Source organism: Cyrtonyx montezumae, unplaced genomic scaffold, assembly GCF_038088225.1.
Source record: "Cyrtonyx montezumae isolate F1298 unplaced genomic scaffold, pur_monq_1.0 scaffold_3, whole genome shotgun sequence".
Taxonomy (NCBI): Eukaryota; Metazoa; Chordata; class Aves; order Galliformes; family Odontophoridae; genus Cyrtonyx; species Cyrtonyx montezumae.
Genome location: NW_027072034.1, coordinates 88,281,169 through 88,297,663, shown reverse-complemented (window position 1 = coordinate 88,297,663; position 16,495 = coordinate 88,281,169). Strand labels below are relative to the sequence as shown.

Below are 16,495 nucleotides of genomic sequence, written 5' to 3'. Positions count from 1 at the left end.
AGCGCTGTTCAAGAAGCGTTTAGATGAGGTGCTAAAGGACTTAATTTAGTAGTTGGGTAGAGATAGTGATAGGAGGATGGTTGGACTAGATGATCTTATAGGTCCTTTCCAACCTTATGAACTTATGAACTTATGAACTTATGAACATTGTTCAGGACTGTATCCAGATGCTTTCTGGATATCTCCAAATAAAGGATTCCACAACATCTCTCTGGGTAATCTGTGTCATTACTCAGTCACTTGCACAGTGAGAAGGTGTTTCCTGATGTTTATGGGCAAACTCCTGTCTTTCAGTTTGTGTTCATTACCATTTACCCTGTCACTGGGCACCACTGACTCTGACTCTGACTCTTTGCATCCTCCCTGCAAATACTTACCTACACTGATGAGATGCTCCCTGAGCCTCCTCTACTCTAGGCTCCAGCTTTCTCAGCCTCAGCTTTCTCAGGAGGAGAGGCACTGCACTTCCTCATTCATCTTTGTGGCCTTTCATAGGACTGTCTTCCATATGTCTTTTTTTATCTATTGTATAGTGGCACCCAGAACTGGATTCAGTACTTCAGCTCTTCTACACCAGTGTTAAATAGAGGGGAATCTCCCTTGACCCACTGTCAGTATTTTGCCTATTGCAGCCCTGGATGTCAATGGCCATTTTTGCAGCTAATGCACATTGCTGACTTGCTCAGCATGGTGTCCACCAGGACCCCCAGATCCTGTTCTGCCATGCTACATTCCAGCCAGGCAGCCCCCAGTGTGTCTGGAGTAGTTCCTTCCCAGAGGCAGGGCTTCACACTTGTCTTTGTTGTAACTGTTTCTCTTTTATTTTATATTTTATTTATTTAATTTAATTTTATTTTATTTTATTTTATTTTATTTTATTTTATTTTATTTTATTTTATTTTATTTTATTTTATTTTATTTTATTTTATTTTATTTTATTTTATTTTATTTTATTTTATTTTATTTTATTTTATTTTATTTATTATTTTTTTTGTAGTTACTGTTGTTAGAATGCTGCTTAATTTTTGGTCTCTAGAGGTCCCTTCCAAACCCTACAATCTGTGATTCTGTGATTCTATGATAGTTGAATAGTAGTTGGTGAAAAGCTTTGTAAGTTTTCTTCTATTGTTCCTCTGAGTCATTATCTGACACCATTGCTCCTGGGACCCTGTCACGCAGGGAGAATTCAGGCTATTCCAAAGATTCATCCCCCTTTGCAGTTCACTGAGTGGAATGAGAGAGCCACCAAGCAGACTTCATGCTATTGGCCCCTTCCCTGTGGGCCCAAACATTCAGTCACATTTTACCACTTCAGTGTGGATGACAAAGATAGACAAGAATGTGTCAGTGGTTTACAGCCGGTTCGGCCCAGTTCCATGACTAATAGGGCAGGGGAACTGCACACCCACTGCCCTGTGAAAGAGGAAGGGGGAAAAGGGAGAATGTAGGGAAATGGGCCTAAAAACAAAACAGCGGCAACAATCTGAGAAGGAAAACTAATGTACTAAATAAGATACCAGAATGCAAAATAACGCAATATAATTAGAATTGAAACTAATAAATCAAAATTTACAAAATATTTTAATAATTTACCACTCAAAATAAATTTCAAAGTTCACATTTGGTGCTTATAAAATTATGCATAGTATAGGATTTAGGAGAAATGTTTAATAACTTATACAGTCCATATTCATTTAAAATGCAGTGCAGAACATCTACGGTTGAAATCTTTGTAATTCAGCAGAACTTTCCAGAAAGAACTGCATGGTAACTTAACTATTAAGATTTCATACAATCTTAGATTAGTTTGTGTTTAAGGGTCTTTTAAGATCATCTAATTCCAACTCTCCTGCTATACATAATAATTTGTATACTGGTGGAGAAAAATTTTAGATTATAAACTCAAATAAATAAATAAATTTATCAGGATTCGATTTGGGAGTCATCTTGTTAGAACTAGATAAGAAAAAAAATGAAAACATAATTTGGCAACAATTATATTCTTTGTGATAGAGGACTCAAAGAGATATTGGAGTCAGAAAAGCTAGAAATAGAAAAGAAAGCACTTCTAGATCTTTTGGTAGAAAAGGTGTTACAGGAACATAAACTACTTGTATTTCCTTTTCCCAGATGGACCAAAAAAAAAAAAAAAAAAGCGTCAGAAAATGACACACTTAAATCTTCAAATGAACTAGGGAAAAAGTATGGGTTGTTTTTATATATTTATAGAAGTAAACTAAACTAGGCTAATTGATACTATTCATAGAGAGTAAAAGAGAATGATGTTTTGCATTATCATAGTATAGAATATAGAGCAATTTTTTTTAAAGTGCCTAGGAGAGGCTGAAGCAAATCTGTTTCCCTCTGGTAAACTGCTGAATTTGAAAATCAGAAGTAAGTATAAAAGAAGGTTTAAGTGGGATTTGTCTTTCTCGATACCTGAAGTTGTTGACTCATTATTTGCAGATCACTTAGTGCACATGTGAAACTCTAATTTCTTCTTCCATCTTTCTCAGATTTCATATTTTTTTGTGTGTTGTAAGGATGAAAGATGGAAATACACTCATGGACTGGACTAAGATCTGTGCCTTTTTTCATTTAAATTGTTTGTGAGACTTTCTGTCTTTTGTTTTAGGGACTACAGATGTCAGATCTGTGTCAATGTGGTATAACAGTTGTGGATCTTTTGAAATTTTTCTGTTGAAGGTGTAATACCCATGAAAAACCAAATGCAGTAGTCCAGAGTTTGTTGGTACCACGTGACTCTCTAAAATAGCAAAATAATTTAAGAGGTAACTGTGGTTGTTGAATGACTAACAGCACCACCATGCTTCTCTCTCACCTCCCCTGCCTCAGAGAGAGTGTGACAAAATGAAATGAAAAGAAGAAAAAAGCATGTTTTGAGAAAAGGAATAGTTTGTGAGGAAAAAAAAAACAAGGTCCTGTGGAAGCAAAAGGAGATAAACTACAATTTCCCATCGGCAATGGATGTTCAGCCATGTCTTGTGAAAGAGAGACTCAGTATTTGTAGCGGTTGGTCAGGACAGTGAACAGTTTTACAATAAGAGTTACCCCTTCTCCTTCTTCCCTTCTTCTTTTTGATGAGCATGATGTCATACAGTATACAATATCTCTTTAGTTTTACATCAGCTCCCCCAACTAAGTCCCCTCCCTGCCTCTTGTCCACCTCTTGTCCACCTCTGGTGGCTAGGAATTTAGAGAGACTGTCTTGATTCTGCTCTGCAATAGCCAAAACATCAGTACTGTATCAAAGCTATGCTAGTTAAAAGCGGAAAGCACAGCAGTATCTGGGCAGATGTGGGAAAAGTTAACTCCATCCAGTACAATAGTGTATTCCACACAACTCCTAACACTACTTTCTTAACATGCTGATACATTTTCAGAGAGTGATAGGGACTTTCAAATATTGCGAACTTTCTCAGGCCTACCTCATTGGTAGAGCCAGACAGATCACCTTACAGTTAAGAATCTATTATGAATCCTATCTTTCCTGTCAGCAACACAGAGTTAAAAAATCCTTAGATAATGAACTGAAGGAATTACTTAGTTATGACAACTTGACTCTCACAAGGCTGTGATAGTTTGCTAGAAAAGTGTGACACTAAGGGAGAAAATCTGTCTCTTAACTGCTGTGTGTTAATGTTAATCAGAGGATGCTTGGAGTTAGTCACTTCAACCAACACCAGTATTTTCCAGTGGCTTCGCACTGATGAAGGTTATATATAGAGGGATAAGAAAAAAAAGCCATTAAGGAAAATTTTCAATACAGAGCTCAGAATAGAAAGCAGCCATTTAATTAGATTTTTCTTATAACCCAGGTGTCTTTGGTGTTACTATCTCTTAGCTAGTTAAAATATCATTACAATGGGCATTGAGAGACATATTCTCTTTTAATGATGCATCTTAACAAACAACACTGTATTCTCCTAGGTTTGCCATGTCCCATCCCAGAGTCCTCAGCCTACTGTTGTTCCAAAGCCAGTTCAGACTGTCATACATGCCCCATTGCAACCAGGCTGCCCAGGCCGAGGCAAAATGGCAAAGCTCCTCAGTCCAGAAGAGATGACATCCAGGGATTATTACTTTGATTCCTATGCTCACTTTGGAATTCATGAGGTAATATTTATTTTTATCTCACTATATTTTAGAATAAACATTTTCTGTGATTTATTAGTTATTTTTCCCTTCCCACTTCCTTAATCATTATTTCTCAGCTTTTCTTGAAAACAGTGAGTGAACCGGTCAGGTGTCACTTCTCCAGAGACCCATATTCAACTCTCTGTCCCACTTGAATACTTATACAAGTTATCCAAAGAACTTCTATTAGCTATTTATACAGCAGTGATTTTATCTGAGTACTTCAATTTAAAACACTTACAAGGACTGGAAACTAACCTGACCACACATGGAGAATACCTCATTGTTAAGTTAGGTCTTTTGTTCTCTTGAATATTTGAGTACGGATAATAGCAGAAAAGTTACTCAACTGACATGGGAAGCCAAGTAATTTTTTCACTCCTGACATGTTATTTGAATGTGCAGGCTGCATTAATAGGAACATAGAGCCAAATAGCATCTAGAAAATTCACACATTTACCAGCAAAAAGTTGACTGTGGATCAAGTATTCACTAATATATTTACATTACTCAAGAGGAAGGAATCTTAAAGACTAGCTTATAAAAAGTTACAATGTGAGATCAGCGGCATTTTTCACAAATCATGTAACTATTTCCAGTACTGTAGTAATTAAAGAGCAAGGGACTACAGGCACAAACTTAATTGGAAAAAATCATCAGTAGGAGGTTAGTCAAATGCTGGGAATGGAGTGACCATCCTAAGGCATTTTCAAAAAGTGACTGAACGAGGCTCTGAAAAATCTGTTCTAGTTTATCCAAACTCAGCCAGACAGATGGACTAGAGGACTTCTAGAGGTCTCTTCCAATCTTGAGTTAAGGGGTGATGTGGTTGAGAGGCCCTGCATAAGGATTAGGGGCATGGATAATAAAGATGATGTAATAAGTGTCTATTATTGTTTACCCACCCAGGATGACAGTACTGATGAGTTATTTTATTCAGTTACAAGAAATCCATGGATTGGTAGTCCTTGTTCTTATGGGAGATTTCAACTTTGCTCAGCCTTAACTAGGAATACCATATTGTTGGAAAATCCCTGAAGTATTTTGAATATACTTCTCACAAGTATTTAGTGAACCAGTCAGGAAGGGTGTCCTCCTAGACTCAATGTTTGTGAATAGATAAGGTCTTGTAGGAAATATAAGCTACTGTTTTGGCCAACAAGTGGTTGAGTTTCAGATTTTTGGTGAAATGAGAAAAATGATCAACAGAGTTGTTACTCTGGACTTTTAAGAGAGAAAACTTCAAACTACTCAGGGAGTTAGTTATTAGAGTTCCCTGGGAATTTGCTTTTGATAGCTTAGAGTGAGCTGATCACTTTCTAGGAAAAAAGTTTTAAAAACAGAGGAGTAAGAAATGCCAGTGTGCTGTAAGTCAAGACAGTGAGGCTTAAGATCAGGTTGGTTGAAAAGAGAACTCATTGGATCTCAAGCCAAAAAAGAACATATACAATGTCTGTAAGCAAGATAAGGCCACACAGGAAGATTACAGAGTTGCAGTTTGCACTTGCAGGTAGAAAACATGAAAGGCCAAAGCTCAGCTAGAGTTAAAACTGACCAGCAATGTTTCAGATAATAGAAAGTATGTTAATAGTAAGAGGAGCTTGAAATAAAATATTGGATTATGGCTGGATGAAGCTGGTCACCTGAAAAATGAAAATAATGTAAAGGCAGAAAATGTCTTTTTTTTTGCCTCACTCTTTAATATTAATGATAGGCCTTGTCCAGTGAGTTGGTGGTTCATGACTGTGGGAGCAGCAATTTTCTGTTTCTGAACACCAAAACTGTAAGGATACAATTCTATCAGTTGATTGTTCTTAAATTTATCAGACCTGATGGGATTAATCCCAGAGTACTGTTGTTCTATTCTATTCATTCTAATTTGAAATTGGTCCTAGGAATGAATGAGTGAACAAAACCACCATGCTATTTCCAGGCTCTGCTGTAGACTAATGGCACATTTTTTTATTCATGATGTAGCAAGAAGTTTGTATTTCTTTATAGCTTCTGTCTACACCCAAAGGAGTGCTGTGATCAGATTAAATTCTGTTTGCCATTTGTAAGAGTGATATGATATTTATATAAATAAAACTGTATGAAGAGCATCATACCTATTAATAACTCACTCCTAAGTTGCTTACCTTTTAAAATAGCTTTGATGCATGCACTCCAGAGTATTGAAGAACTCTTCAGGTTGCTAATAATTATTAAATTACAATGAGGAAATTAATTCAGCAGAAATGTTGAATACATACAATCACTTCAAATACTAACATAATGCTTTTTTTCACCACAGGAAATGTTAAAGGATGAAGTGCGTACATTAACATATAGAAACTCTATGTATCACAATAAACATGTTTTTAAAGATAAGATTGTCCTTGATGTTGGAAGTGGCACAGGAATCCTCTCCATGTTTGCTGCAAAGGCAGGAGCCAAGAAGGTATATGGGGTAAGAAGATTTTCCCTCATATTTAAAGTTTGCAAATCGTGCCTGAGAAGGAAAGAAAAAAGTAGATTTACACTGTTTACTATTTCTTACTTGGTTTATAATTCTCCTTTTCAAGCTTTCAGTTACAGAGCCTTCACTGGAAGTCTGAAGCTTTCTATGACCTACAGTAGTATACCCTTTTAAAATCAAGAAATAGGGCTTGCTATTTTTTTTGCATGTTGTGGGAAGGGAGGGAAGGTGAATCTTTAGTTATCTCGTATATACCCATGCTCCCAAGCAAATGCACTGCCAGATAATTCAACTTCTTAAAAAAAAAACCCAAAACAAATATATATATATATATATATATATATATATATATATATATATATGTACTGGAGCTGACACTCCAGTGACCTGTCAAATATATATATATATTTGACAGGTCACTGGAGTGTCAGCTCACCCATGGACTGTTCAGCGCTGGATCTGAGAAGCCAGGAAAACTTAGCACTCAAAGGAACTTAGTTTTAATATTCTTGTCACATGAGCTACATCACCATGAACTTGTCACCTAACAAGCTACAGAGTTGTATTTGTGCTGGAAAAGCAGACATTTGAAAGACATGGTAGTGGAAATTATATTCAAATTCAAACTTAACTCTAGGGTCCTTTTAGCAAAGATTTCCACTGGAAACTGTGCGTGTTCCTATTAAAAAGCAAATGTTGAAAGGAATTATTACACAGAACTGAGTTGTTACAATTTCTTCTCTAAAGTTAGATTTGATTTTTCAATTAGTGTGTTATGGGCATTATTGACAAATGCAGAGTATTGGGTTTTTTTTTTGTTTGTTTGTTTTTGGCTACAGTGACATTGAATTCATTATTTTTCTCACTTTTTCCCTTCTTCAGGTTCAAATTCATTCATAATCCCATCTGTTTCTTTATGTTCCCTCTAAGTCACTGTTGGATATTCTTCTTTGCTACTCAGGCAACTGCTGAAATCATCTCAGGATATGTAAATTGTAGAATCACTGATTCAGAAATACTTAGTTTGGAAGTCCTCTGAAAGTCTCTTATCCGACCTTCTGTTCAAAGCAGAGTTAAATATAAAGCTATATCAGGTTGCTGAAGTCCTTGTGCAGCTCAGTTTTGAGAACTGAGGATGGAGACTCTAAATCCTCCCTCAGCACTTACTCCATTGCTACATTCAGGAGAAATTTTCCTTGCCGCACGTCATGACTGCTGCCTTTTGTCCTGTCAGTGTGTAGTTTGGAAAAACGTTTGACATTTTTCTCTGCAAGTCCTTTTTAGATATTTAAAGATGACCCCTCAGGTTTGCCTTCTATTGAAGAAACAGAACCTGCCTCCTCTGTTGTTCTTTTTTCATGTGCTCTAAAATCCTAGCCATCATGGCAAGATAACAGTAGATCCCAACTGGGAGCTGCTGGAAGATGTATAAATATATGATTGTCTAACCTGTTCATGCTTGTCAGTGGGAAGTGGATGGAAAAATGTATTCAATTATCCTTTGAAACACTGTCTTCTCCATTGCATTTAGTCATACAAAATTCAGACCAATTTCAAATCAGTTCTTTTGTACATTCACACAAAGAAGACAGTAGAGTTAACGAGTTAAACTGACATGTGATATCAAGACACATGGTAGATATTATCTGATCTAGAGTTTTAAAAAAATTGGTGCTGAGTATCCAGCCCAGGGAAAAAAAGAAATATGGGGATATTTCTCCTGTATATTAGGTATATATTTACAGTCACAGTAGTGACTGTATAAAAAAAATATTTGGTAAGAGGAGATACAGAATTAAACTGATGTATGAGAAGCATATTGAAAGTAAGAGTGCATATACACACAATGAACTAAACACAGCTGTGGAAACTGAGGTTTTATTTATTGGAACATACAGATTCTATAAAATCTGAGTACTTTATAAAATTGAACAAATTTAAGCAGATTATAGAGTTTAAAGAGAACCAGGGAAAAGTCTGGCAAAGATTATTTATTTTCCTATGTCTTCACCTACAGAATTAAGTACATTGTTGTTCTGTTTTCTTTTTTTTTTTTTTTTTAATAAAAACGTACAGCAGTATAAAGCTCAAGCCAAAATACAGATGAATAGCTTTGACCACCCTAAAAGTAAGTTTATTTTCTGAAATGCATCATCCTTTCTGGAAAATCTGAGACGTTTTTTGAGTTTGTTTTTATTTTTGTTTTTGATTTTGCTTCTGAGGGAATTATGCTTTTTTTGTTTGTTTGTTTTGAATTTGTAGTCATTCATAAAATAGCATTTTCTATTTTATTGACCTTTTTTCTCTAGAAAGTTTGGAAAGCCTGATTCATAGGGAAAGTAGTATTGTGCACTGACACAGTTAGTGTGTTGGTGTCATGTTGCTCCTCCTGGTGATGCTGTAGGTTCAAAGAGATTCACGGGGAGTAATACAGATGTTTCAGAGGTACAAGAAGGGGTAGGTCCACCTTCCACAGCAAGATACAGACTGAATTCCTGTTCTGGGTCAACTCTTCAGCTGTCCCAGCTGTCTGTACCATGCCACTTGGCCCGATATCAGAGGCTGTGTAACTAACTATAATGGTTACCAAAGGGTACCGTACAGACATGGTTAAGGTTCAAGGGGATGAAAAAGAGATGAAAACTGGAGTGCTGACCATGACATCTGTAGGCCATGTACCTATTACTTGGGGGACTACCAATCTCCCCATCTCCAATAATGCCCCCCCAAAGGGCAAGCAGGCCACACCACTTTTATCCTACTTGCACATTTCATGGCCATTCTGTTCTATGAGCACCTGGTTCTAGATTTTCAGGTGCAGGGAGCAGAAGATTATTTTCATTGCCAATCTGGGCCTTATCTGATTATTGGTGCCTGTAATTCTGTAATTCAGATCCTAAGAGAGGAGGCTTAGGAGGAGATTGTCTGTAGCATCTTCAGGGCACTGTTTGCCATCTCTAGGCCTTTCATTCAGGTCCCACAGAGTTTCATAGAGTGCCTTTGCCCACTCCTGCAGGAACTGAGAGACTGTCTTCAGAGTAGCCTTAAGAATACTGTTATAATGTTCAATAAGATCTGCCCAGTTGGATTATTTGGCAGGTGGAATTGCCACTCAGTGATGTTTGCTTTTGTTGTACCATTGCACCAGTGCAATGAGTCCCCTGGCCACTCTCAATGACTTGAGGTGCCCCGTAGGCAGCCATCAACTTGGTGAGTGCTTCAATGCCCGGCTCAGTCTTGTCACTGGACAGGCCTGCATTAACCCACTTGCTGTGTTGATGCAGAGCATGGCATATCGTGCCTGTCAGACCAAAGGAGGGGTCCAGTGTAATTGACCTGCCATTGCTGGAGTGGATTGTCCATGTCTAACAAGATGTTGTTTCAGGCTATGATCTCAGTCTCATCTTGGAGCAAGCACTGCAGCCTTGGTATGCCTGGACAACATCAGACAGTTGAATGGGCAGCCCTCATACTTTAGCAGCTGCCCACATCGTCTTTCGTCTGGTATGCTGCATCTTCCAGTGCAACCAGTGGGCAATGTTGTGAGAGGGTGAATTCCCAATCCATCAAACTCAAGCCAGTGTGTCAGCTTCATCATTTCCAGGTGATTGTAGAGGCTGGTGTCCAGAAATGTGGTAAACAATATATGGTCCTGTGTTTAACCACATTCCATGTGCCTTAACCACATAGCTCTGCCCCAGATTGGTTGGATGTGAATAGTCCATTCCTGGGTGGCCCACAGTGCAAGACTAAGCCTGCAGGTTCCCTGATTGTAACTATCCACACGCCTTGCAGTTCTGCCCATTGACTACTCTGACCATCCTCTTCTTCAAAACATACTGTTTCAGTGGAGGGATGGTATGCCACTTCTTACCACTTGCTTGGGTTACCTATGCTGGACTGATCTGTATACCAGGCATCTTCAGGAATTTTCTCTTCATGAACAGGACTCTTCTCTGATGGAGTGACCATTGTCTCTTCTGGCACATCACTGAGGTACTTCACTGGGCCTAAGATATTCTGAAGCTCTCCTTTCAATGCTGAAGAAGACAAACTACTCTCTTGCTGAGATAGATAGCATGCCACTGTCCGTGCTTGGGCCACTCCTGTCTTAGGAAAATGGGTCAGATCTTTCACCTGTTGTTTTCACCAATTGGCAAGGTCACAGAATCACTGAATTGTAGGGGTTGGAAGGGACATCTAGAGATTGAGTCCAACCTCCCTGCCAAAGCAGGTTTCCTACACCAGGTCACACAGGTAGGCGTCCAGGCAGGTCTTGAATATCTCCAGAGAAGGAGACTCCACAACCCCCCTGGGCACTGTGTTCCAGTGCTCCATCACCCTGAACGTAAAGAGGTTCTTGTGCACATTCGTGCAGAACTTCCTGTGCTGCAGTTTCTGTCCGTTTCCCCTTGTCCTGTCTCCACACACTGCTGAAAAGAGTCTGGCCTCGCCACTTTGTCCCCCACACCTCAGATATTTATAAACCTGGATCAGGTCCCCTCTCAGTCTTCTTTTCTCAAGGCTAAACAGATCCAGCTCACTTAGCCTTTCTTCACAGGGGAGATGCTCCAGGCCCTTCACCATCTTTGTGTCCCTGCACTGGACTCTTTCCAAGGGATTCCTGTCTTTTTTATATTGGGGAGCCCAGAACTGGACACAGTACTCCAGATGAGGCCTCACCAGGGCAGAGTAGAGGGGGAGGATCACCTCCCTTGACCTGCTGGCCACACTCTTTTTAATGCATCCCAGAATGCCATTGGCCCTCTTGGCCACGAGGTCACACTGCTGGCTCATGGCAACCTGTCGTCCACCAGGACACCCAGGTCCCTCTCCTCAGAGCTCCTCTCCAGCAGGTCATCCCCCAGCCTGTACTGGTGCATGCAATTATTCCTCCCTAGGTGCAAGACTCTACACTTGCTTTTGTTAAACCTCATCCAGTTTAAGGTCGTCTAAACTATGACTTCAGATGTTTCGTTTATTGGCTTTACTGCCTGTAACAGAATAGGTGGCTAACAACTGTTTTTCAATCATACTATACCTCACATCTGCTCCATTCCAGACCTGAAACCAGAAACCAAATGGGGTACAAATAGAATTCTGGTGCTGCCATAGGTCCCAGCCTATGTTCCCAGCCTATGTACCCTCCCGTCCTGAGTTACATGGATGTCTAGTTCAGCTGGAGGGTAGGATCAAATATACCCAGCACCTGGACCTGTTTAACAGCTAGTTTTGCTTGCTGAAAGGCCTCTTGTTCCCCAAGTTCCATATTTAGCTTTTCTTTGCGAGTCAGTATAAAAACCTTAGCAGCTGGACTGAGTGGGGTATAAAGGAACACCAGTATCCCAATATACCCAAAAATTCTTGCAGCTGCCTTGGCATGGTAGGGACTGGAACGCTTGTCACTATACAGTATTTTGGTCTTTTCTGACCAAACTACAGCCAGAAATTTCACCAACAGACCTGGTCCTTGCACCTTCTGTGAGTTTGTAGACTACTCTTTCTCTTTAAATGAGTAGTCAGTGGATCTACTGCCTTTCCTAATACCTCCAGTGAGTCAGACATCAGCATGAGATCATCAATATAGTGGTACAGTTTGATGTTATTAGAATTATTCCAATCTGCTAGGTCACATGCCACTAGGTTATGACAATATGTAGGTGAATGCACATACCCTTGCAGCAGGACCTGAAAGGTCCACTGCCTGCCTCCCCATGTAAGTACAAACTGATCTTGTGATTCTTCACAGATTGTAGAACTGAAGAATGCATTTGCCAAGCCTAGGATGCAATGGTAGGTTTCTATCTTTCTACTCAGTGTGTTTATCAGGGAGGCAATATTGGTTATGACTGCATGAATGAGTGGTATGACCTTATTCAGTTCTCTGTAATCCACTGTAATTCTCCATGTGCTGTCTGACTTTCATTCTGCCATATGCAGGAATTATATGGGGTATTTGCAGGTCTTATGATCCTTACTTTTTCTAGTTCCTGCACTGTTCTGGAGATTTCCTCTTGACCCCCCATGAGTCTGTACTGTTTAGAATTAGTAGTCCAGCACAGATTTGGCAAGCAAATAGCCTTTTAATACCACCTGCACCATGACAGATAGACACCTTATAATCCTAGGATGGGAGATGCCCAAGTCCCAACTTCAACCATATCTGGGTTACAGGAATGGTCTGCCCCTGAACTCACCAATCATCACCCTATCTCCCCAAAATTTAGTCAGATCACCAAAAGTAATAGAGGTTTCTATGACTTTATCCACTATTGCCATCATTCTTTGTGTATTTTTTTGGGACCGAAAGATAGTCAATTCAACATAGGGCATCTGGTCCTATCTTGGGTGCCCTAATTGCAGGGGTGCTGACATCCCCCATCATGCAAGTAGTTGCATGATCACCAATTATTCCTTTTCTTCGTGTGGCTTGGGCATAGCGGCTCAAGTCACTTGAAGAGGCCTTTTCCTATTTTTATGAACTACAAAATCTTCTATGTTCCATGTTCTTGTTAGAACACGTTCAGCAATTCTTAACCCCGCTTTTCTGGTGGTGTTTTGAAATTTTTCATTTTCCTTCAGCTTCTTCCATAGCTGGAGGAGAACATGATCAAGCTGGTGATAACTTTTCAATTTCTCCAACCCAAATTAAACCAGTGAAAGTCTATTTTTGGGATTCCTGTATGGGTCCTGGTCATGTTGTCCACGGTGTGGACCTTGTAGTTTTAGCTACGGGGAAGACCTCATCCCCTCCCAACATCTTAATATTGCACCTGGCCCTCAGGCACTCTGTTTCCCCCAGATCGGCCACCTACTGGGCAGCCCATTGGAAAATGGCCTCTGAGGCCACTGGGGGATTTACTGTAGACACTAGTGTGCCATGTTAATGTGGAGGCACTTGTTGTAAGATAAGATTTCTCATCCCTGTTGAGAACTAGGTCTGGACTTTCAAACGTGCCCTCATAGATTACCTCCTTCATACCTAATTCTGTAATGTAAGTTTGGAGCTTTTTCGTTGAAGTCTATAAGCCATCTTTATAGATATGAAACTTTTATTTGGCCACGAGATTCTACACATTAACCACTGGATTAGTGAATGATTTACATCATTGTGTTAGACTATAGCATAAATCTTTTGCCTTAGGTGATTAGTGGTGGACACCAGGTTTGAAGTTTCTAGCCTGTTTACTGTAATGCTATCTATCCACCTCTATATCCCACAGCCTGAGCAGCCATGCTGACACACTTGGTTTTTGTCTAAAACGTTCAAGCAGATCCATTCAGCTCAGCAGCCATGCATAGGCATGCCATCACATTTAAGGTGGCATGGGGAGGTAAAGGTGGTATCCTCAGGTAAAAAACCTACCTATCCTGGACTTTCTTTGTTTTTTTGGGGGGGGGTTATGATTGGTCTTGTTTCTAGAAGATTTGGGAACCCCAGATTCTCCATGTGAGCTCTTGTCTTGTTAGTTTTCTTTTTGGATTCAACCAGTATTCAAGGTTCCTGTTGATCTGGGTCCTTTATCTCCTCTAATGATATGGGTCTTAATTTTAGAGGGGAAATAACAGTTGAAGATAGGGCAGTTCTCCAATCAGAATTGTTCTGTTTTCCAGCTGTTCAATACAAGCTTTAAAAGCTTTGTTTTCCTCCTTTAGTTCTTCCACAGAGGAATGATATGTATTAATAGTAGCAGGAGTCATGCTACAATGGATGCCTCTACTACTCTTTGCTGTTAGAGAAAGTTTGATATAATTTATTCAAGAATTCTGCCATCTTAGAAGGAGACTATTGTCCCTCATGGGTCCCCATCTTCAATAATCTGAGCAGCACTCAGGGAAACCCAGGAGTTCCTTCTTTGGGGTATTAGGGGTTTCAGTGGCCAGGCAACACATTATTCCTTTAAGATAAACCATCCTATGTATGTATACCACTGTCTCTCCTGCCTGGTTTGCTAAGTGTAATGTGATAGAAAACATAACAAAATGGCAGAGAAGTAAGGTCTAAAGTTACAGGGAGTGAGGATCTGGTTAGATATAACAGCAGAAGGCAAATAAATAAAGGAAAAAAAATCTGCTTACTTTCAGACAAACTCAAGTACATGGGGATCTCCAAAGAGAGAGACCCTTAACTCTGTTGCCAACCTTTAAAACAGGTCTGGGAAGGGGTGGAGCCAGAATCCAGCCCTTCTGGTCAGTCAGGTCTATGGCATGCTCCTGAGCTCTCCTGGGTTGTCCCTGGCTTCCCACCAGGTGGTCACTCACTGTTTCAACCCATGACTTAGCATTTCCACTACACTTGTCATAGGTAAAGAAAAGTAGATATGGATGATAAATTTCTTTATTCTTTTTTGATAGCATGCATTGGGATAAATTTTAACAATTAAAAGCAATTGCTCTCAGAATAGGTCTTTATTTCCATGGTTTCAATTTTAACGTTACTCACAAAGCTTGAATCTATTTTATTTTAAACTATACAAAGAAATGTACTATCATGCTAGTTGATTCCCTTCAGGAGATGTTTCTGAATGAAGGGTTATATCTGAGGTAGTGAAAATAAATTATAAATTATGATTATATATTAAGTAACCTTGTAGTTAGGATCTCTTTTCTTCCCACATTTTTATGATTTTAAAAACAATTTTTTCTGTATGAGCCAGTTTAACTCTTGCACAGACTTCAGTTTAAACATTAAGATATGATACTGAACACACAGATTTGATTAACTCTTTATAGGTCATTGAATGCTTTGCACAGGCTCTGCTGACTTGAGTAGATTTTGTATACATACATATATATGATGTCAGTAGCACATAATTACCCTTCCTCTTACTTTTCTTCTTTTATTCTAGATTGAATGTTCAAGTATATCTGACTACTCTGAAAAAATTATCAAGGCCAACCACTTGGACAATAGTAAGGCAATTATAAAATATATTTTTTTCATGAGTAATAAGAGTGCTTTTTACTTTTTCTAGTTGATTTATATTGTGTGGTCTATATGTAAATTATAATTTTGCATTATTTATTTATATAAACACAAAACTAAAACAAGTGCTCATTGTAGACACCAGAGCAATTTCTCAAAGGGGGAATTACTTCTACATTTACTTCTAGGCTCACAGACAACAGAAGTAATAGATGGCAGTTTAATTTAGCAAAGCTGTCAGAAGGCTGCATAGTAGAGCAGAACAGGCAATTCCCCTTTCAAATGAATTCTGCCATTTCAGTTCTACCTTAATGTCTTAACTAGAATCAACACACATACACACATGTACACTCATAAATTTAAATTAAAATGATGTTCTGAGCAAAAGGTATTCCAAATCAATATTGGTTAATTACTGTTTCTTCTGATTTCCAACTTCACAAATACGTATTTTTTTAAAAACGTATTGAAATACACATACACACCATTCAAAATATTTAATTGTTGGAATAGTAGTATCACCGATAACTTTTCTTTCCTGAGCAGGAACTGTAAAATTTCTAAAGATGTGGAAATACTTCATTTTAAATATATATATATATTAAAAAGTCCCCCCAACCTATCAAAAACTTAAACAAAAAACCAAAACCTCCAACTAGGTGTATTTCATATTTTCAGTCCTCCAAATGACAGCATGAAAGATTTCTTTGTGAAACCTGAAGAAAATTGGCTTTTTAAACTGTGGCTGTGAAACAGTTCTTGTTTAAAGGTGTTCTTTTCAGACAGGTCAGATTTGCTGCAGAGCAACACAGGTCACATGTAGTTGGAATGTATCATTTTCCCTTTCTCTTATCAGGGTCTGTGCTGCTGCTGTGTAAGCACAAATTCAGGACTAGTTTTCTGTTCTGTTTTAGATCTGCCTTAATTTTTATAGCTGTCACTGGCAGTTCTAT

General features: G+C 38.8%; 1 protein-coding gene across 1 annotated transcript in view; it reads left to right on the top strand.

Annotated features, from left to right (window-relative positions):
* PRMT8 (protein arginine methyltransferase 8) overlaps nt 1-16,495 on the top strand; it is a 46,553-nt gene that overhangs the window by 13,839 nt on the left and 16,219 nt on the right. The window contains exons 2-4 of the mRNA XM_065742353.1: nt 3,952-4,137; nt 6,452-6,607; nt 15,466-15,529. Coding sequence (XP_065598425.1) covers nt 3,952-4,137; nt 6,452-6,607; nt 15,466-15,529 — 406 coding nt within the window. The remainder of the gene's footprint in view (nt 1-3,951; nt 4,138-6,451; nt 6,608-15,465; nt 15,530-16,495) is intronic.